The sequence below is a fragment of the Amblyomma americanum genome, chromosome 1 (assembly GCF_052857255.1).
Source record: "Amblyomma americanum isolate KBUSLIRL-KWMA chromosome 1, ASM5285725v1, whole genome shotgun sequence".
Lineage (NCBI taxonomy): Eukaryota > Metazoa > Arthropoda > Arachnida > Ixodida > Ixodidae > Amblyomma > Amblyomma americanum.
The window spans coordinates 163711891-163728600 of NC_135497.1; the positions used below are offsets into that span (position 1 = coordinate 163711891).

A 16710-nucleotide genomic window follows, 5' to 3' on the forward strand; every position below is an offset into this window, starting at 1 on the left:
GTTCACTTCTCCACTGGCTCACTGGTCTGGCTCTCTGTTCCGAATACGTCCAAATTTTCGGCCAAGCACATCGGCCGTTACCGCATCTTGGAGCGTACGTCACCGGTCAACTACATTATCGAACCGGTGACACCTTCTTCGGACCATCGCCGCCGTGGCCGCGACGTCGTTCACGTCAGCCGCTTGAAGCCGTATTATAGCCCCCTCGTAGTCTCCTCTCCTTGAGTCGCCAGGATGGCTCCCTCTTTCCGCCGGGGCACTTGGAATGAAGAAGATGAACCAGCCCCGAAGCCAACGACGACGAAGCGCTCGCGCCGCCGGTTCTGATGCACCGAAAGGCACAAACACAGTACTTTTGCTTGCCACCTTCTTAGCTTCGCGAAATCGTTAACCATGAAGCATAAGTACGGCGTCCACGCACAAAATAAAGCAACATTTTGCTTTACTCACTCGGATATAGCCTGAGAGGAACAGGAGCTGTGAGGCTATCTTCGCTGTTTGCTGCCAGTCTTGTATTTCCTGATAACTGCTGTATTATTTGTTTTGCTTAGTTGTGGTACCCCCCAGGCTTTCCGGACCATAGGGGAGACTGCGCATGCGAAGAAATCTGGGCCTTGAAGGGTGCATGTAATAATTGCACCCGTGTAGTGTAGTTTCTCTATTTTGGTCTCAGTATTATGCTGATCACTTTTTATAATGTATGGAATAATAATTACGAGACTTCTTTCGTCTTTCAAGTCCTTCCTTTTTTTCGATTTTTTGGGACCATTAATTCTACAAAAGCTTTCTAAATGAATTGTCTAAGATATGATCGCATTAACACTGTTTCAGTGAAGTGTGGGACCTGTAGAAGTTAACATCTTCATTGTGTAATATATCCAAGTCCAGTTGATCTTACTGCATTTTGTTATTGCTGGATGGTAATAGACAAGTGACAGTGGGATGAGCAGCTGTTTGAACAGACACAATAGGACATTTTACTGCTTTGCGGTCTCGTGTGACCGTTTCCGTTTCGGTGGCGAACCGATTGCAACGTTACAGCCTGTTTGACATAAGCTTGTGAATATTAAATCCGAAGCTAAGAGACAGAAAACGGCTTGAGTTGATTATTTTCAGCAAATTTATATGCGTGGTATTCAGGGCACTGCACTTTGTTCTGGGCAAAAAAAATAAATAGGTACCAACTCAAACAGAAGCAGACACTAGAGAATTTTAGACCTCTGTTCTAACAACCACTCATGTTTTTTCACTGAAATTCATAGTAACAACAATGTTTGTGTTTCTGTAGCAGGCTTACAGCTTTTGTGTTGTTTGGGCCTGAGCCGGGCCCACCGACTTGTTGGGACAGGCCGGCCCTGGTAGCCGAGAGCTTCCTCGGGCTCGGGCCAGTTCGGGGCATTAGAGAAACCGGGCTGGGCTCCAGCTGGTAGCGGTAGAAGGTATCAGGCCCAGGCTGGGCCCGGGGCTATAACTATGGCCCGTGCAGTGCTCTACTCCCAACATTCACCATTCTTCTCACTGGACTCTTGTACGCATCTGGTGCAAGCACAGAGAAAGTAGTGGTGTGACTGTTTTACTTGTGTCGTCAACAGTTCATGGAGTGTATTTTGGCTGCTGTGTATAAACAATGGAATGGTCTGTGGGGATGCATGTTCTGATTCATCATGTGGTCCAGCAGTGCATATTCATCAATAGTCGGGTCAACTCTTAATTAAGTAGTATTTCCTTGCTGCAGCCTGCCATGAAAGTGAAATGCATGTGCACATTGTGGCGCAGCTGAAAGAAATCTTTGCCACTAGCTTGCTTATAAGCTGTCATCCTGTCTGATTGCTTGTATGTGAATATAGTTCTCACAGCTGCCATGCCTGGTGCGTCAGCAAAACCATGAGTTTCTCCCACGCTTGCTGTATGTCGGTGCCTCTTTGAAGCTTTAGATTCTGGATGCCAACCCTGCTGATAAAGCATAAGACAACAAGTAGTTTTGCCTTAAATACACAACACGCCATTTGCTCAAATGCACGTGCATATTATTGGCATAGTTGGCATGGCACATTTGGAGGCATATAGTAATATTATTTAGACTGTTGGCAACTTTGGGGTGAACTGTTTTCTCTTCTTTGTTAATTCATCTGTAGAATACTTAGGAAGTAACTGTTGCAGCAGCACATCGGACATGATGCTCAATCAGTTCTGCTTTATCGTGCAGGCCTTGGCGCTCTTTCTTCAAGTTCAGCCTTCCCTTGGTTGCACTGAAGAAGGATTTACTGCTGCTCTTCCGTATCAACCAGACATCAAGTCATTCGCACGAGCCAGCCGTTGCCCCGTCATCGAGATCGTCCAGCCTTGCTTCGTTTCAACTTCTGCCACCCCATCGGTGACGTCAAGTCACGTGGACATACCTGCGGCTATAAGAAGTTGTCCCCCGGCCATCTCAACCAGTGGGCTAGGCAGCAGCACATCGGACATGATGCTCAATCAGTTCTGCTTTATCGTGCAGGTTAGTGATTATTCTCGAATGAAGTGTTTTCGCAGTGATGACCGTTTTCTATTGCTGCTGCCATGCCCACTTGGCTTACAAAGTGTTGTCTCTGCTGTTTCTTTCAAAATAAGCCTTTTGATCTGTGGTGACATTGAGTCGAATCCGGGGCCTACAGACCAGGAAATATTGCAACAACTTCTCTTGGGGCAAAATAACATAACTGCATCAATCAACAATGTACTGACTAGACAAGAAAAACTTGAAAAAAATGTAGCTAGCTTACATGAACGAATAAGTGGCATAGAAACTCAAATGGCTTCTCTTGGTACATTGAAGACAGAGGTAAATGGCCTGAAATCAACTATAGCTGAACTAGAACAAAATGTTTCCAGCCTCTTGAATAAGGTTGATGAGTTAGAAAACCGGAGTCGAAGGAATAATCTGATAATTTATGGCGTTAAAGAAGAGAGCACTGAAACATTTGATGATCTTATCAAGAAGATAAAAGAGAGTGTGTTTCTTGAAAAGCTTGATTTAACCATTAGTGGAATTGAACGCTGTCATAGGCTGGGAAAGAAGAAAGATGGTGATCGTCCAGTAATTGTGAGGTTTTTAGACTACCGTGAAAAAGTATCGATAATGAAAGCCTGTCCCAAACTCAAGGGCTCTGAAATATCGATTTCAGAGGATTTTTCTCTTGGCGTTCGTCAGATAAGGCAAAAACTATGGGAAAGCTCTGCAGAGGAAAGGTCGAACGGTGCGAAGGTCAAGTTATTCTTCGATAAATAAAGTGTGAACGGGACTTTATTTGCCTGGGACAAAACTGAAAACAAGCGTTACAGGATTACCAAGCACACCTGACAGAACAAAACTAAAAAAGGTTGTTTTCGAGTTTTAAATACTAACTGTCGCAGTGTTGTTAATAAAGTCGTTGAGTTGGAAGGTCTTTTACTTACGCATGACCCTGATGTAGTAGTGCTAACTGAGACGTGGTTAAGTGAAGATATATATGACAGTGAATTTGTTCCAAATAACTACCAGGTCTTTAGAAAAGATCGTGACAGAAGAGGTGGGGGAGTTGCGATACTATACAAAGCATCTCTACAACTTATAAGATTACCTGATGTCACGGGAGTCGAGGGCATATTCTGCAAAGTTTATGCTGATAACATCAAGTATTTACTAGGTGCCATTTACAGGCCCCCTAACTCTCCTGTCCCTGTCTTGCACCATTTAAAAGAGTATATCCAGTGTCATGTAAAACCGGGAGACAGAATAATTATGACTGGTGATTTCAATTTCCCGAATATTGATTGGTGCACTTTTTCTTCACAGTCCTGTAATTTGATGGAAAACGAAATGCTGGACCTTGCCTTAAACTTTGATCTGCTGCAAGCTGTAAATGAGCCTACAAGAATACAGCACGGTTCGATGTCCATCCTAGATCTCTTCTTTTTAAGTGGCAACATTACGGAAAACATCTCTTGTGATGTTGCTACTGGTATATCAGATCATAAGGCAGTTTTATTGTCACTAAATGATGTTTCTTTAAAGCATGAAGATGCTCTTCATTCCTTTCCAAATTTTTCACGAGCAGATAATGAGTCCATCATTGACATTCTTGACCTTCGTTATGACGATTTCCAAACGAATCCTTGCAGTATTAATGACTTGTGGCTCATCTTCAAGAACATGGTTCATGAATGTATCCGGTGTTTCGTGCCGAAGATATCTAAGCAGTCTTGTAGCCGCAACCCTTGGATCAGCAGAGAGACGCTGCACTTGCAACGTCGACTAAAACGTCTTAAAAGCGAGCGAGATCAGCCACCCCTTCCATAGTCCGTGTTATTGAGGAGGTGTCACAACAATTAAATGATCAGACTTTACTTGACAAAGAAAGATATTTTGGTGTCCAACTCCCATCATTTATTAAAAAATCTCCTGAAAAATTCTGGAGGGCGATTACCCCGAGTTCCCGCAGTGCCGACATGTTTGTAATAGATGGAAAATGTATTCGCGATGATAATGCAGCCTGTGTAGCCTTTAATAACCACTTTAAAACTGTTTTTACTGCAGACAATGGTCATCTCCCATCTTTCAGTCTGTCTTTACCCCCTATACCTGATGTTACCATATCTGAAAATGGAGTGTTCAATTTACTTCTAAATCTTGATGTTAAGAAATCGTTTGGCCCAGACGACATCCCAAATGCCTTTCTGAAGCAGTACGCGCAATGGTGCTCCAAGTATTTATGTGTCATTTTTATAAGGTCTATAGAGGAAGGCGCCCTACCCGATGACTGGCGAGTTGCCAGAGTTAAACCTTTACATAAAACTGGTGACAAAACACAGGTGCAAAACTATCGCCCTATTTCACTTACTTCCACAGCGTGTAAGATACTTGAGCACATTATTCATAAACATTTATCTACCTTTCTTGAAGAACATAACGTAATATCGAAAGCTCAACATGGTTTCAGGAAAGGATATTCGACATGTACACAGCTAATACAAACAATTCATGATTTTGCAGAAGCCATAAACGAAGGAAAACAAACTGACGTAATATTTTTAGATTTCCGCAAGGCCTTTGATACGGTTTCTCATAACAAGCTAATATATAAATTGACTTCTGTAATAAAAAATGATAAACTAATAACCTGGATTAAGGCCTACCTGACAAACAGGCGCCAGTTTGTTACACTAAATGGTGCCCTCTCACATTGCATTCCAGTTGAATCGGGAGTTCCTCAAGGATCTGTGCTTGCACCGCTTTTGTTTATTATTTATATTAATGATATCGTCCAAGATCTCTCTGTTAATGTTAAGTTATATGCCGATGATTGTGTCCTCTATGAACAAATTAACTCAAGTGAAGATCAAATCAGGCTAAATAATGACTTTCGGAAGGTAATGCGCTGGTGTGATAGGTGGCAAATGGTGATAAATTTTGATAAAACAGTATATATGAGAATAACGCTTAAAAGGAATCCTCTTCTCTACCAGTATGGTACTTCCGATAATGCACTCTCAGAGGTAACATGCTACAAATATCTCGGCCTATGGATTTCCAATAATCTTTCCTGGAACAAACATATTGATACTATCTCGGCAAATGCTCTGCGCAAAATATTCTTCTTGAGGCGTGCACTACGGTTCGCTACTCCTGAAACACGTTTCCTTGCGTATAACACTATTGTGCGGCCAATCTTAGAATATGCCGTAATGATCTGGGACCCATATACCAAGATTAACATTAACAAATTAGAAAGGATTCAAAAGAAAGCAGTAAGATTTATTTATAATTCCTATGGTCGCACTTCTATCACTAATCTTATTAAAAAGAGTGGCTTACCATCCGTTACTGATAGAAACCGTATCTGTCGTTTGAAATTCTTTTTCCAGTTAATTCATGCGCAATACAACATTGACATCTCGAAAATTGTTAGTTACTCTAGTGGTTATGCAACACGCCTGAGACATTCTCTTTCCGTAAAACCTTTATCCACAAGAACGAACTGCTACAAATATTCCTATTTTCCTAGAACTATTACCGAATGGAACAACCTTGCTGGTCATATAGTCGAAGAGAATAATTTGTCCCATTTTGAGGCGCTGCTGCAACAAGTGACGAAATTTTGAATGTTCGGTTGATGAGTAATTTGTTGAGATTTACTTAATTATATGCTTGGCTCTATGACTGCAGTATATATATTCTGAGGTTGTGAAACGATACAGTACAGTGTGATGTACTAATTTCGTTGCTGTGATGCCTTGTCTGCTGTATTTCCTTTTTTTTTTGTCCTTTGGTGTTACACAAATTAGGTACCCACCTGCGATGGTCTTGTTGTTCAAGACCGCAGTATTTATAAATAAAATAAATAAATAAATAAATAATATGACACTTTTAGTGATGCTGACAAAATCAGTAATGCTGATTACTGCACTGAAAGGACATTGCAGTATTTATGCTTTCAATACATCCTTTGTTCAATTTTCAACTACTACACTTCCCAGCATATGGTTTCAGTTTCCCTGACATGGATAAAAGCTATGAAAAGAAGCATTCCTGCCTGTTCATGAAGACAATCATTGCAATGAATTCTAATTTCTTCACCTGCAGGAGTATTAGCCCTGAAAATAATTATAGGTGTGTTAGCACCAAATTTTTCTTACGAGAGACAGTCTGGCATCTGGTTAAGCAACTGATGAAATCTAATAAATGAGAGGTGGTTGCTGCATTTTACAAAGCTTGGTGCTGGGCAAATTGTTTCCATTCTGAAGGAAACATGTTAAAACTTTAAACTGACAGCATCAGCACTCATCTTGTTCATTTTCTTTCTTGCTCGTGTCTTACTAAAGTATTGGTGCTAACATTTTTTCCGCAGATGGCACTGGTGCTGTGGTGTAGTCTGGTGCAACACAATTCTGATTGCCTCTGTGGTGAGACCTGCATTTATCTCATGATTGGAATCACATTACTTGAGTTGCTGCTTTGTTTTAGACTGCAGATATACATGGAGGACAGTGTTGCTTCTCATGCAACTGCATACAAATCACTTCACTTTGTGCTTCTTTGTGCAAAGTTTATGGTCAAACAAAGTGATACTGTCATGTGAAAAAATGGAAGCAAACTTGCTTGCTGCATGAGCACAATGCAAGAAACCGGTTTCTTCATTTGCATCATATATAATATACATGCAACAGACACTGTGCAGCCACATATCTAGCTTAAGAAAAATTGCTTTTGAAGGTGCATTTTTAGTTTTCTTGGCAGTAATCTAGTGCTATGGCAAGACAACCAAAAATGTGGTCATGTTCCTTGATAGATCTGTCTTGCTGATAAACCCATGTTCATGTGCCATTAGCTGAGCATTGAACATCTGAACCCAAGAAAGAGATAGCAAATAATGGAAAGGCAGGGAGGTTAACAAGGCAACGTCCTGTGAAATTGACATTTTAAAGAAGCATACCTAGACACCTAGCTTTTGGATGCATGTTTTCTTGTTTGTCATGATGTGTAAGGCATTATTATACGTGGATTACCATGTGATATTCTCCTATGACCGTTAAATAATTTATAAGTGAATTTGTTTCTCGTTCTGTTTCAGTTTCGCTTTCAACAGCCGACTGATGACTGTATCTTCAAAGTGTGCTTATAGGCCATGAGAGGAATGAAAAACTGCAATATAATCACTTCTTCTACATGTATTGTCATTGCGGCTGATGAGGAAGGCTGGCTTCAGTACTGTAGTGAATTAAAATGATGAATCAGCGATTATATCGACATTTTTCCATGCCTCACGTGACATAGAACCAGACTGACGTAAGGCCATTATTTGAAACCAAAAGAGCATGACAGAAAAATTCTACTGTAATTTATTTTAGTGGTCGTAGGCGAATACCACATGGAAATTCATGCATAGTAGTGTCTTCCACATCATTGTAGAGCATGAAAATGCCACCGAAATTAGGTGTCTATAGTCCTTTAAGTTCTTGTATTGTCAAAGATCTTGTGATGGACATCAGGGTCTCCTTGCTAGTACGTGGGCATCGCAAAGAGATGAGTCTAGATGGCTGTGACAGGAAAGAGCAAACGCATTTAATGACTGATGAAGATCAGCACTGCTGGAGGAGAAGTGCAGCACCATGCAAACTTGTAGTGATGATGGTGACGGAGACTTCTGGTGTTGGCAACACGAATTTCCACCATTCTAACTCCGCCAGATAGGTTGCGCTAAGGGATTTCCATAGGATATAAGTGTTGTGTGGGACGTTTCACAGTGGTTCTGCAGGGGAGTCAGAGCAAGCACGATCTAACTTTTCCGTCTTGACCACGATGTAGAACCTGTATTCGCGCTGATGTCTGAATACCTCAGGCATTTGTTATTAACTAGCATGACACAACCCCATTTTATGAGATCGAGGTGTTCTGAGTCGTTCACAGAAATGTTTCTCAACTTAATCAAGTATTCTCTAACCCAGTGGGACCAAAAGGCTTGTAATTGGTTGGTTCTCTCTGAGTTGCCAAAAGTTCCTCAGTTGGTCTGATGGGGAGCAGGGAGTGTTTGACATGCTAAACAAAGGGAATGATGTGAGCCGTTGTCCAGCCAGAAAACTCGGTAAGAAGAGGGCAGGGTCCATCAACACTGCTGAAAACAAAAGTGAGGAGATGAGAGTTGAACATTGCCTCCAATTCTTCAAGAATGATAATGAGGTCATTCTCGCTGACCACTTGTCTTCCCAGCACCCTTTACTGACAGCACAAGTCTTTCATAAAGCCCTACCCACCACGGGGAATTTGAGCAAATAAACTTCCACTGTATATTCAAATCATGAAGAAGGAGAGAATGTCAGGATCTTGAACCATGCTCCATATTCAGTTGCATGAAAGATTTCATGGAAGTTCGTGCATTGTCAGTGTAGACTAACACAGTCCCCATCTGGGCACAAATCTATAAAAGCCATGATGGAAATTGACAGCCGTCATGTCATCAACTGGTTTGAAATGTACAGCCATTGTAACAGTACAGTCAAAAACGGGGATGTATACTTTCTTCTGATCTTCTTTTCGGAAAAGAAGATATTCTGCAAATTAAGGTCAATGCCAATGATGAGGAAATAGGTTGCAGTCTTGTAACGTCTACAAGTAGCAGTGTTTCCTGGTGAAATGGTGTAGACTGTGTCTTGCAACAAATAAAACATCCATATTTCAGTTTCTTCGCTGGCTGCCATCCTCAAGGAATCCAATATCTTTCATGGACCTTCATAGGGGTGTCACAAGCACCAGCATGAAAAACCTTCGCGTGAGCTTGCCAGATAAGTGTACTCAACGACGAATCCTTCAGAAGCAGAATAGGACAACTGGCTGCATACATTTCGCTTATGCTCGGTGCTCTTCCTAGGACTTGTAATAAGCCCTTGTTGTTGAAACTCGGTCTGAGTTGTCATATCAAGCATCCTGGAGGGAAAGCTTTCTGTTCCAACAGGCAGTTAACTTCCACTGCAAAGTGGCGCTTTTGCTTGACGCCATTCAAATGCCTTTCAGCATCGACTTCTTCAGATGAACGTTTCCCTGTCTTTTTAGGCCCGTTTTTTAAGTTGTGCAGGTATCTAAAAATCTATGCTGTTATTCACGGTAGCCTCATTAAAGAGCTGAAGCTCTTAATGTCGAGTAGAGGCTCATCCTGGATCTTGATTTCGAATGTATGTATTACAGTAGCCAATTCTTGATTGGGCATGTCACACTGTACAGCTTCTTTTAAAATTTGGCCCGGCCAACCTGCCTTATCCGTTATCCATTGTGGATCTAGATTGCAACAGCTTGTCTACGGAGATGCCTCTTGTAAGTAGATCATCTGGGTTCTCCTTGCCAGGGCAGAATCGCCAGAGTGAAAGATCGGTCAGAGTGCATGTCTCTTGAACTCTGTGGCACACAGATGTCTTCCACATATGTGGATTTTTCCGAATCCAGCTGAGAACTATTTGCGAGTCCATTCAAAAAGGTCACATTGCTGAATCCAAGGTCACAGTTATGAGAAACATAGCTGTACATTAACATAGCCATCAAAGCTGACATCAACTCTAGCCTTGTTAGAGTTACTGTTTTGAAAGGTGCAACCCTTGCCTTCGAGAGCAGCAAAACTGTGTCAACTCTTCTGCAAGATCCATGTGTGCATAAATATGTTGCCACACCATAGGTACTCTGACTAGTATCTGCGGAAAGATGAAGCTCAGCTTGGCAGATAGGGCCTTTATGCTATTGCAGCTCCTAGATTCTTTGGAATGCTGAAATCCTCAAGTGTATCTATATCTTCACTCCATTTAAGCCAGGTGTCAGCCAAATGGGCTGGCAAAGGGCCATCCTTTTGATCATTCGCTTCCAATAGGTCTTGAAGAAGAATCTTTGCCTGCACCAAAAAAGGTGCAAGGAAACCTACTGTGTCATAAAGCCCTGCGACAGCTTTGAGTACGAAGTGCTTCGTGACTTGATGGTATTCGAGGAAATGAATCTTCAGGGCTTAAATGAAAAGTAGTCTGTCCACACATTCCAAGACAGCCCTAAAACCTCGGACATTCATTGGGTAGGGCAGGGGTCTCTCATCTGAAGCAGAATTCCTGAACTTGGTGCTTATGGCAGGGTTATTGCTAGTCCATTAACGAATGCTCATGTATGCATGCTGAAAAATTCCATTATTTCTGGTGCATTCTGCAGGTGCTGACACATGGTTTCTGCTTCTGCAGTAAATGGATTTTTAGAATGTATGGCATGTGAGCATGGCTCTTCTGTCTGTGACGGCTCGTTGGTTTCTACATAAGGACTGTGTATGGGCGACTTATGTAGTGGTTCCAGTCGTTTAAGGTATGATGGCCTCGCTGACCCATACACTATCGATCCATAATGCAGGGTAGAGTGTACTACAGAGCGGTAGGTAGATAGATAAAGAGGAGGAGGGAAAGACAGGGATGTTAACCAGAAAGGGGTTCCGGTTGGCTACCCTGCACTGGGGAAGAGGGATTAGGGGGCTAAAAGGAGGAAGAGAGAAGGGGAAAAAGGCATAACACACACACACATGCACAACGCTGTCACAATTTGTCACTCAATCCAGTCGCTCTCAAGTAGGCAAAGAGTGCCTTGTATGCCTTGAGGGCAGTCGACTGCTGTGGCCACAGACCGAGGATCTTTTGCTCTGTTAATGGGCGAGGATCAAGGCGGTCCAGGGCAGAACACAGTGTACAGAGTGGTAAATTTGTATGAGACATGTCCTGTCGGCACCCCAAATGTTTTCGTGACATTCCTTTGAGTATATTAAGAGATTGTGAGGCTTTCTTCTTGTGCATTTATATGAGGCACGAAAGTGAGTTTTCTGGAAAAGGTTGTGCCTAGAAACTTGTGCTCATTTTTTCACAGGTAGCTATGTTTCGTTCAGGTGTATGAATGGGTCAGCCTGTAGGCCTCGTTTGAGCGAGAAAAGAATATCCATAGTTTTGTGTGTGGAAAACTGGAAACCATTCCTATCTGTGCATGTCACTAATTTATTTAGTGTCAACTGTATTTGTCTCTCGCATGTTACTAGGTTTGAGGACATGCAGGCTATTTGAAGATTGTGAACATAGACTGAATACATAATGGACTTGGGGATTACTTTGGCTGTGGAATTCATTTTTATAACGAAGAGCGTTGTGCTTAAAATGCACTCCTGGGGAACTCCATTTTCTTGGACGAAGTTTCTTAAGAGGGATGAGCCTAGACGTATGTGAAAAGAACGGTTGGACAGGAAATTATTTAGGCAGTTTATCATCCTGTGACCAATGCAAAGCTCTGCTCAGTCGCGAAGAATACCAACCCTCCAGTTTGTGTTGTATGTCTTCTCGGTGTCGAAGAAGAGGGCAAGACAGTGCTGTTTGTGTATAAAAGCTTCTTTGACAGTATTTTTGAGGCAAACTAAATGGTCTGTTATTGAGCATGCATTTTTAAAACCGCATTGATGGATGTCAAAAAGTTTGTGGGATTCAAGGACAAATGTTAGTCTTATATTCAGGACACTTTCAAATGATTTGGCGAGACAGCTTTTAAAGGGCCGCGTCCCCCCTTAAGCGCTGAGGATGCCGAACAGTGTTGGTCAGGCAGCAGTGTAGTGAAGACAGAGCCGCTTTGGCCTGTGTGCGGTTACTGTGCCATATGCGCTAAACTTGGGCTTTCAACAATTGGCATGCGGCTTTAGCTAATTTGAGCTACTAGTTCTTCTAAGCCAATGCTTTGGTCAGCATCGAGGGCAACAATGAGTCACTCAAGAGTGTTCACAGAAGGGCTTTAGCTTTGTCTTGACATGACTGAAATGTAGCAGACCATGTTTGAGGTTTGATGCTGTGCTCATTGCGCTGGCCCTCTCCCAACTTTACTCGTTTAGATGCTTCTACCATGCCGAGATCGACAACAGGCACTGTGCCCTTGGAGAGAGCAGGAGGATTGGCTTGGCATCTTTTCTTAATTTTGGTGCTTGGCAGACTACGAAAGTAAACCGACTATCTGATCTAAAATTTTAACAGCGCTGAACTGGGGACGTCAGTGCCACATATATTTGGTGTAGAACTAAAGAACTCCTTCATGGCATTACAGCTTACCATCTAGCAATGGCAGTATGCATGTCGATTTAATGTTCGCTGCTTGTGTAGTGATGTTAGGCCTGACACATGGTGGTAATGCTAACAATTGCCAAAATGTTCACTCTCATCTGCTGCTAATGGACGAGGTTTACTGCATGAATGCTGCCACTCCTTCAGGTCGATGCACAAGTTGTTTTTCGCTGTCATTGTTTGGAGGCAGAGTTTTTTTCTCTAGTGCAAGAGCACTATTCCAATGGGTAAACCCCAAGCAACATTTCTTTTGTCCTGTGTTTATAAACTTGGCCTCACTGCTATGGAGAGGTTATGTCTCGCACTCGTTAGGTTTCGGCCACGTGGATTAGTACAGTCAGTCCTGGATGCAAATCTGAGTTGAAGGGGGCTGGAGGTTTGTTAGATTTAATGCGGGCCTATTTAAGTGTAGCGGAGCATAAATTTTGGTCTTTTATGTCTGGATAAACGAGGAAGGCATGCAGCATTAACCATTAGCTGTAGCTTTCTCATGCCGCATGCGAGCTAGACTGTCCCACTTTTTGTGCAGAACCCAGCCAGAACAGAGGTGCCAGGCCGAATTATGGGATGTCTTCTCGGCTGACTGCTTAATTTCCGGAGCAGTCCTCTGCCTTTCCTGAAGTGCAAGGCAGTGGCCGCGGCATGGTGCCAGGTGGCTCCGCGGTGGGACCCACACGCAGTGCCGCCTGCCTATATTCGACTCGGGAAGCCGGGCGACGGCAAGTCTGCCAAGGGTGAGTCTTTCCTTTGTGTGCACGCTAGCCGTGGAATGTGAATGCACCAGAGGGGGGTGCAAGCGCAGTGTGTCATGTAAAAGGCAAGTGGTGACTGTAGGTGGTGTAATGTTACTGTGAACTACTGCTTGAGTGGGCTCCATGAAACATAAGAAAAAATTCTACTCAACTCCTGAATATATGAATGTGCACTGAGCTGATGCTCAAATTTAGATACACCGTGCATATATCATTGAGGATGCAAGCAAGCGTAACGTAGAACAAGCAACAAATTTTTTGTTTGTCATTAGCTTTGCCTTGCAACTGTTTCTAGCATAGGAGCTGAAAGAAAATGTGCACTCAGCAGCAAGGCTGACATGCAGCTGCAATCAGAATATGATTTGCAACGCAATGCTGGCGTCAAAATGGCAAAAGTGAACAAAGCTGACTTGAAGTTAATGTATCCTGTGCCTATGCTGTCTAATCTTGCCTGCCACTGTTGCCGGCTGATATCGGCATCTCGGCCTTTTAGCGAGTGGGCCGGGTTACATGTATGGCACTGTGCTTGTGCACTAAAACTACTCCTAAAGTACTTCGTAGCCACTGAGTAGGATAAATTTTCGTATGCAAGAAATTACTGGACAAGTACCTCGCAGCAAAGGCGCATAATTTTGTCTCACTATGTTGATGCTTTGCATAGCTGCTGTGATTGAGGGGTCGAATCGCAGCTAGGTCGGCTAAATTTCAATATAACTGAAATTAAAAACGTTCCTGGGCTGGGTGACGTCGGCACTCATTGGAAGAATTCCCACTGGTAGAAACTAGTCCCGAGCCATCCACTAAGCGTCAGTCGTAGCCAACTGGTGCCTTTGGGGCGCTACATATTAAAATTTGGAGAAGTTGTGTTCCGAAGAGTCTGAAGCCAAAAGCATATAATTGCTTAGGCAGCTTCTTAGACGGTCATTGGATATAGTCTAGCATGTGCCGTGTATACCCGCGTAATGATCCCACTGTCATAATGAACCCGCCGTCCACTTTCATCGGCCAGAATTTACTTTTTTTTTTCAGCCTTTAGCTGTTGTTGCAGGGTCCACTTTGCACTCCATCGGCAGTGGGAACCTTGGCAGCGTGGCACTATTCTGCCCCCCCCCCCCCTCCATGCCGCATGCCCTCATTCTGCCCACTTGTATGTTTGCACATGTGCGGTTGGTCAGTAAATTTATTACACGAGCACAGTTTTCCGAAAGTTTAAACGTAGTAGTTGGGAAATTGTGTTTTCTGGAAACGTATTAACCTGGAAAAATATGGCGTAATGCTATGGGACATTTTTAATATCCGCGATTTTGAGCGTATTAACAGTGAGATCGTATGAACTGGGAACATATCAACGATTCATTGTGTTCATTGACATTGGCGTTGACAACGTTCTAGAGGCGGATGGTTTTGAGGAAAGGAAGGGCGCATAACTGGCTCCCTGGATAGCCCTGGCTCCCTGGACAGAGTCTGCGTTTACGTGACGTTTCACGTCGCTCCGTCCTGTGATGCCATATGAGTGTGCAGTTTGAATCGGAGGGCAGGAAAAGCTTCTTTGAAATAAATGCATCTTTCGCTCCCAGACGAGCGGCAAACAGGCCATGAAATGCTGAACTATCAATGATTTTGCTAACCAAAAAAAAAATATATGATAGAGTTCTTTCACTGTCCCTTTAATAGGATGTATTTGCTCTCAGTTGTCAAGAAGTGGTTATTCCATTTGCTTATGGCTACTCTGTATGAATGCTTGCACTTTTGGAGCTCAGTGGCAGCATGGGATATTGGTGATTGGGTCCAAAAATCTGCCTGCTTTTTGCTCTGATGCTTTGCCATGCAACTGTTTAATGGCTTCTTGCAGTTTTTGCTACATTCGTGAAACAAGATGCTTTTGGAGGGCATTGGAAGAAGGCTGTGTTGGCAGAGGCACAAGGCCTGTAGGGACTTTTTTTTTTTTTACTTTAACAGCCCACTCACCCGGCTCATAGGAGCTCTTTCAGTTAGGAAGTTGTGAAATGATACAGTTGAACTACGCTGTTTTTCATGGGGCCACGAGGAAAATTATATCAGCCAGGCAATGTAGCCAAACAATGTGTGTGGAAAAGATTGCGAGTGTTGTATGCCGCTAAGTGTGAAGCGCTGGAGGATGCCGAGCAGTGTTGGTCAGGCACCAGTGTAGTGAAGACAGTCCTGCTTCAGCCAGTGTGCGGTCACTGTGCCACATGCACTAAACATGGGCTTTCAAAAATTAACATGCGGATTTTCTAATTTGAGCTTCTAGTTCTTCTAAGCTAATGCTTTGGTCAGCATCAAGGGCAACGATGAGTCACTCAAGAGTGTTCACAGAAGGGCTTTAGCTTTGTCTTGACATGACTGAAATGTAGCAGACCGTGTTTGAGGTTTGATGCTGTGCTCATTGCGCTGGCCCTCTCCCAACTTTGCTTGTTTAGGTGCATCTACCATGCCGAGATCGACAGCAGGCACTGTGCCCTCGGAGAGAGCAGGAGGATTGGGTTGGGTAAGGCATCTTTTCTTAATTTTGGTGCTTGAAAACAAAAAAAACTGACTTTCTCATCTAAAATTTTAACAACGCTGAACTGGGGACGACAGTGCCACATATATTTGGTGTAGAACTAAAGAACTCCTTCATGGCACTACAGCTTACCATCCAGCAGTGGCAGTATGCATGTTGATTTAATGTTCGCTGCTTGTTTAGTGACGTTAGGCCTGACACATGGTGGTGATGCTAACAATTGCCAAAATGTTCACTTTCATCTGCTTGGTTCTAAAATTCACTCGCATCTGCTGCTAATGCATGAGGTTTACTGCATGAATGCTGCCACTCCTTCAGGTCGATGCACAAGTTGTTTTTCGCTGTCATTGTTTGGAGGCAGACTTTTTTTTCCTTAGTGCAAGAGGACTATTCCAATGGGTAAACCCCAAGGAACATTTCTGTTGTCCTTTGCTTATAAACTTTGCCTCACTGCTATGGAGGGGTTATGTCTCGCAATCATTAGGTTGCGGCCACGTGGTTTAGTACAGTCAGTCCTGGATGTAAATCTGAGTTGAAGGGGGCTGGAGGTTTGTTAGAATTAATGCGGGCCTATTTAAGTGTAGCGGAGCATAAATTTTGGTCTTTTATGTCTGGATAAACGAGGAAGGCATGCAGCATTAGCCATTAGCTGTAGCTTTCTCATGCCGCTTGCGAGCTAGACTGTCCCTCTTTTTGTGCAGAACCCAGCCAGAAAAGAGGTGCCAAGCCGAAGTATGGGCTGTCTTCTCGCCAACTGCTCAATTTCCTCTGCCTCGCCTGAAGTGCAAGGCAGTGGCTGCACTCACTCGGGAAGCCAGT

At 43.2% G+C, this 16710-nt stretch overlaps 1 protein-coding gene and 1 long non-coding RNA gene across 2 annotated transcripts in view; both read left to right on the forward strand.

Annotated features, from left to right (window-relative positions):
• The window catches only part of LOC144114625 (uncharacterized), an 89270-nt gene extending 75860 nt beyond the window's left edge, over nt 1-13410 (forward strand). Inside the window, exon 4 of the mRNA XM_077648488.1 lies at nt 13145-13410. Within this exon, the coding sequence (XP_077504614.1) occupies nt 13145-13198 (54 nt within the window). The 3' untranslated portion in view covers nt 13199-13410. The remainder of the gene's footprint in view (nt 1-13144) is intronic.
• LOC144114096 (uncharacterized) lies at nt 2353-9364 on the forward strand. Its single transcript, XR_013310952.1, has 3 exons — nt 2353-2497; nt 6867-6921; nt 9195-9364. It is a non-coding gene; the product is annotated as an uncharacterized LOC144114096 (long non-coding RNA).
• Nucleotides 13411-16710: the final 3300 nt, after the last annotated feature.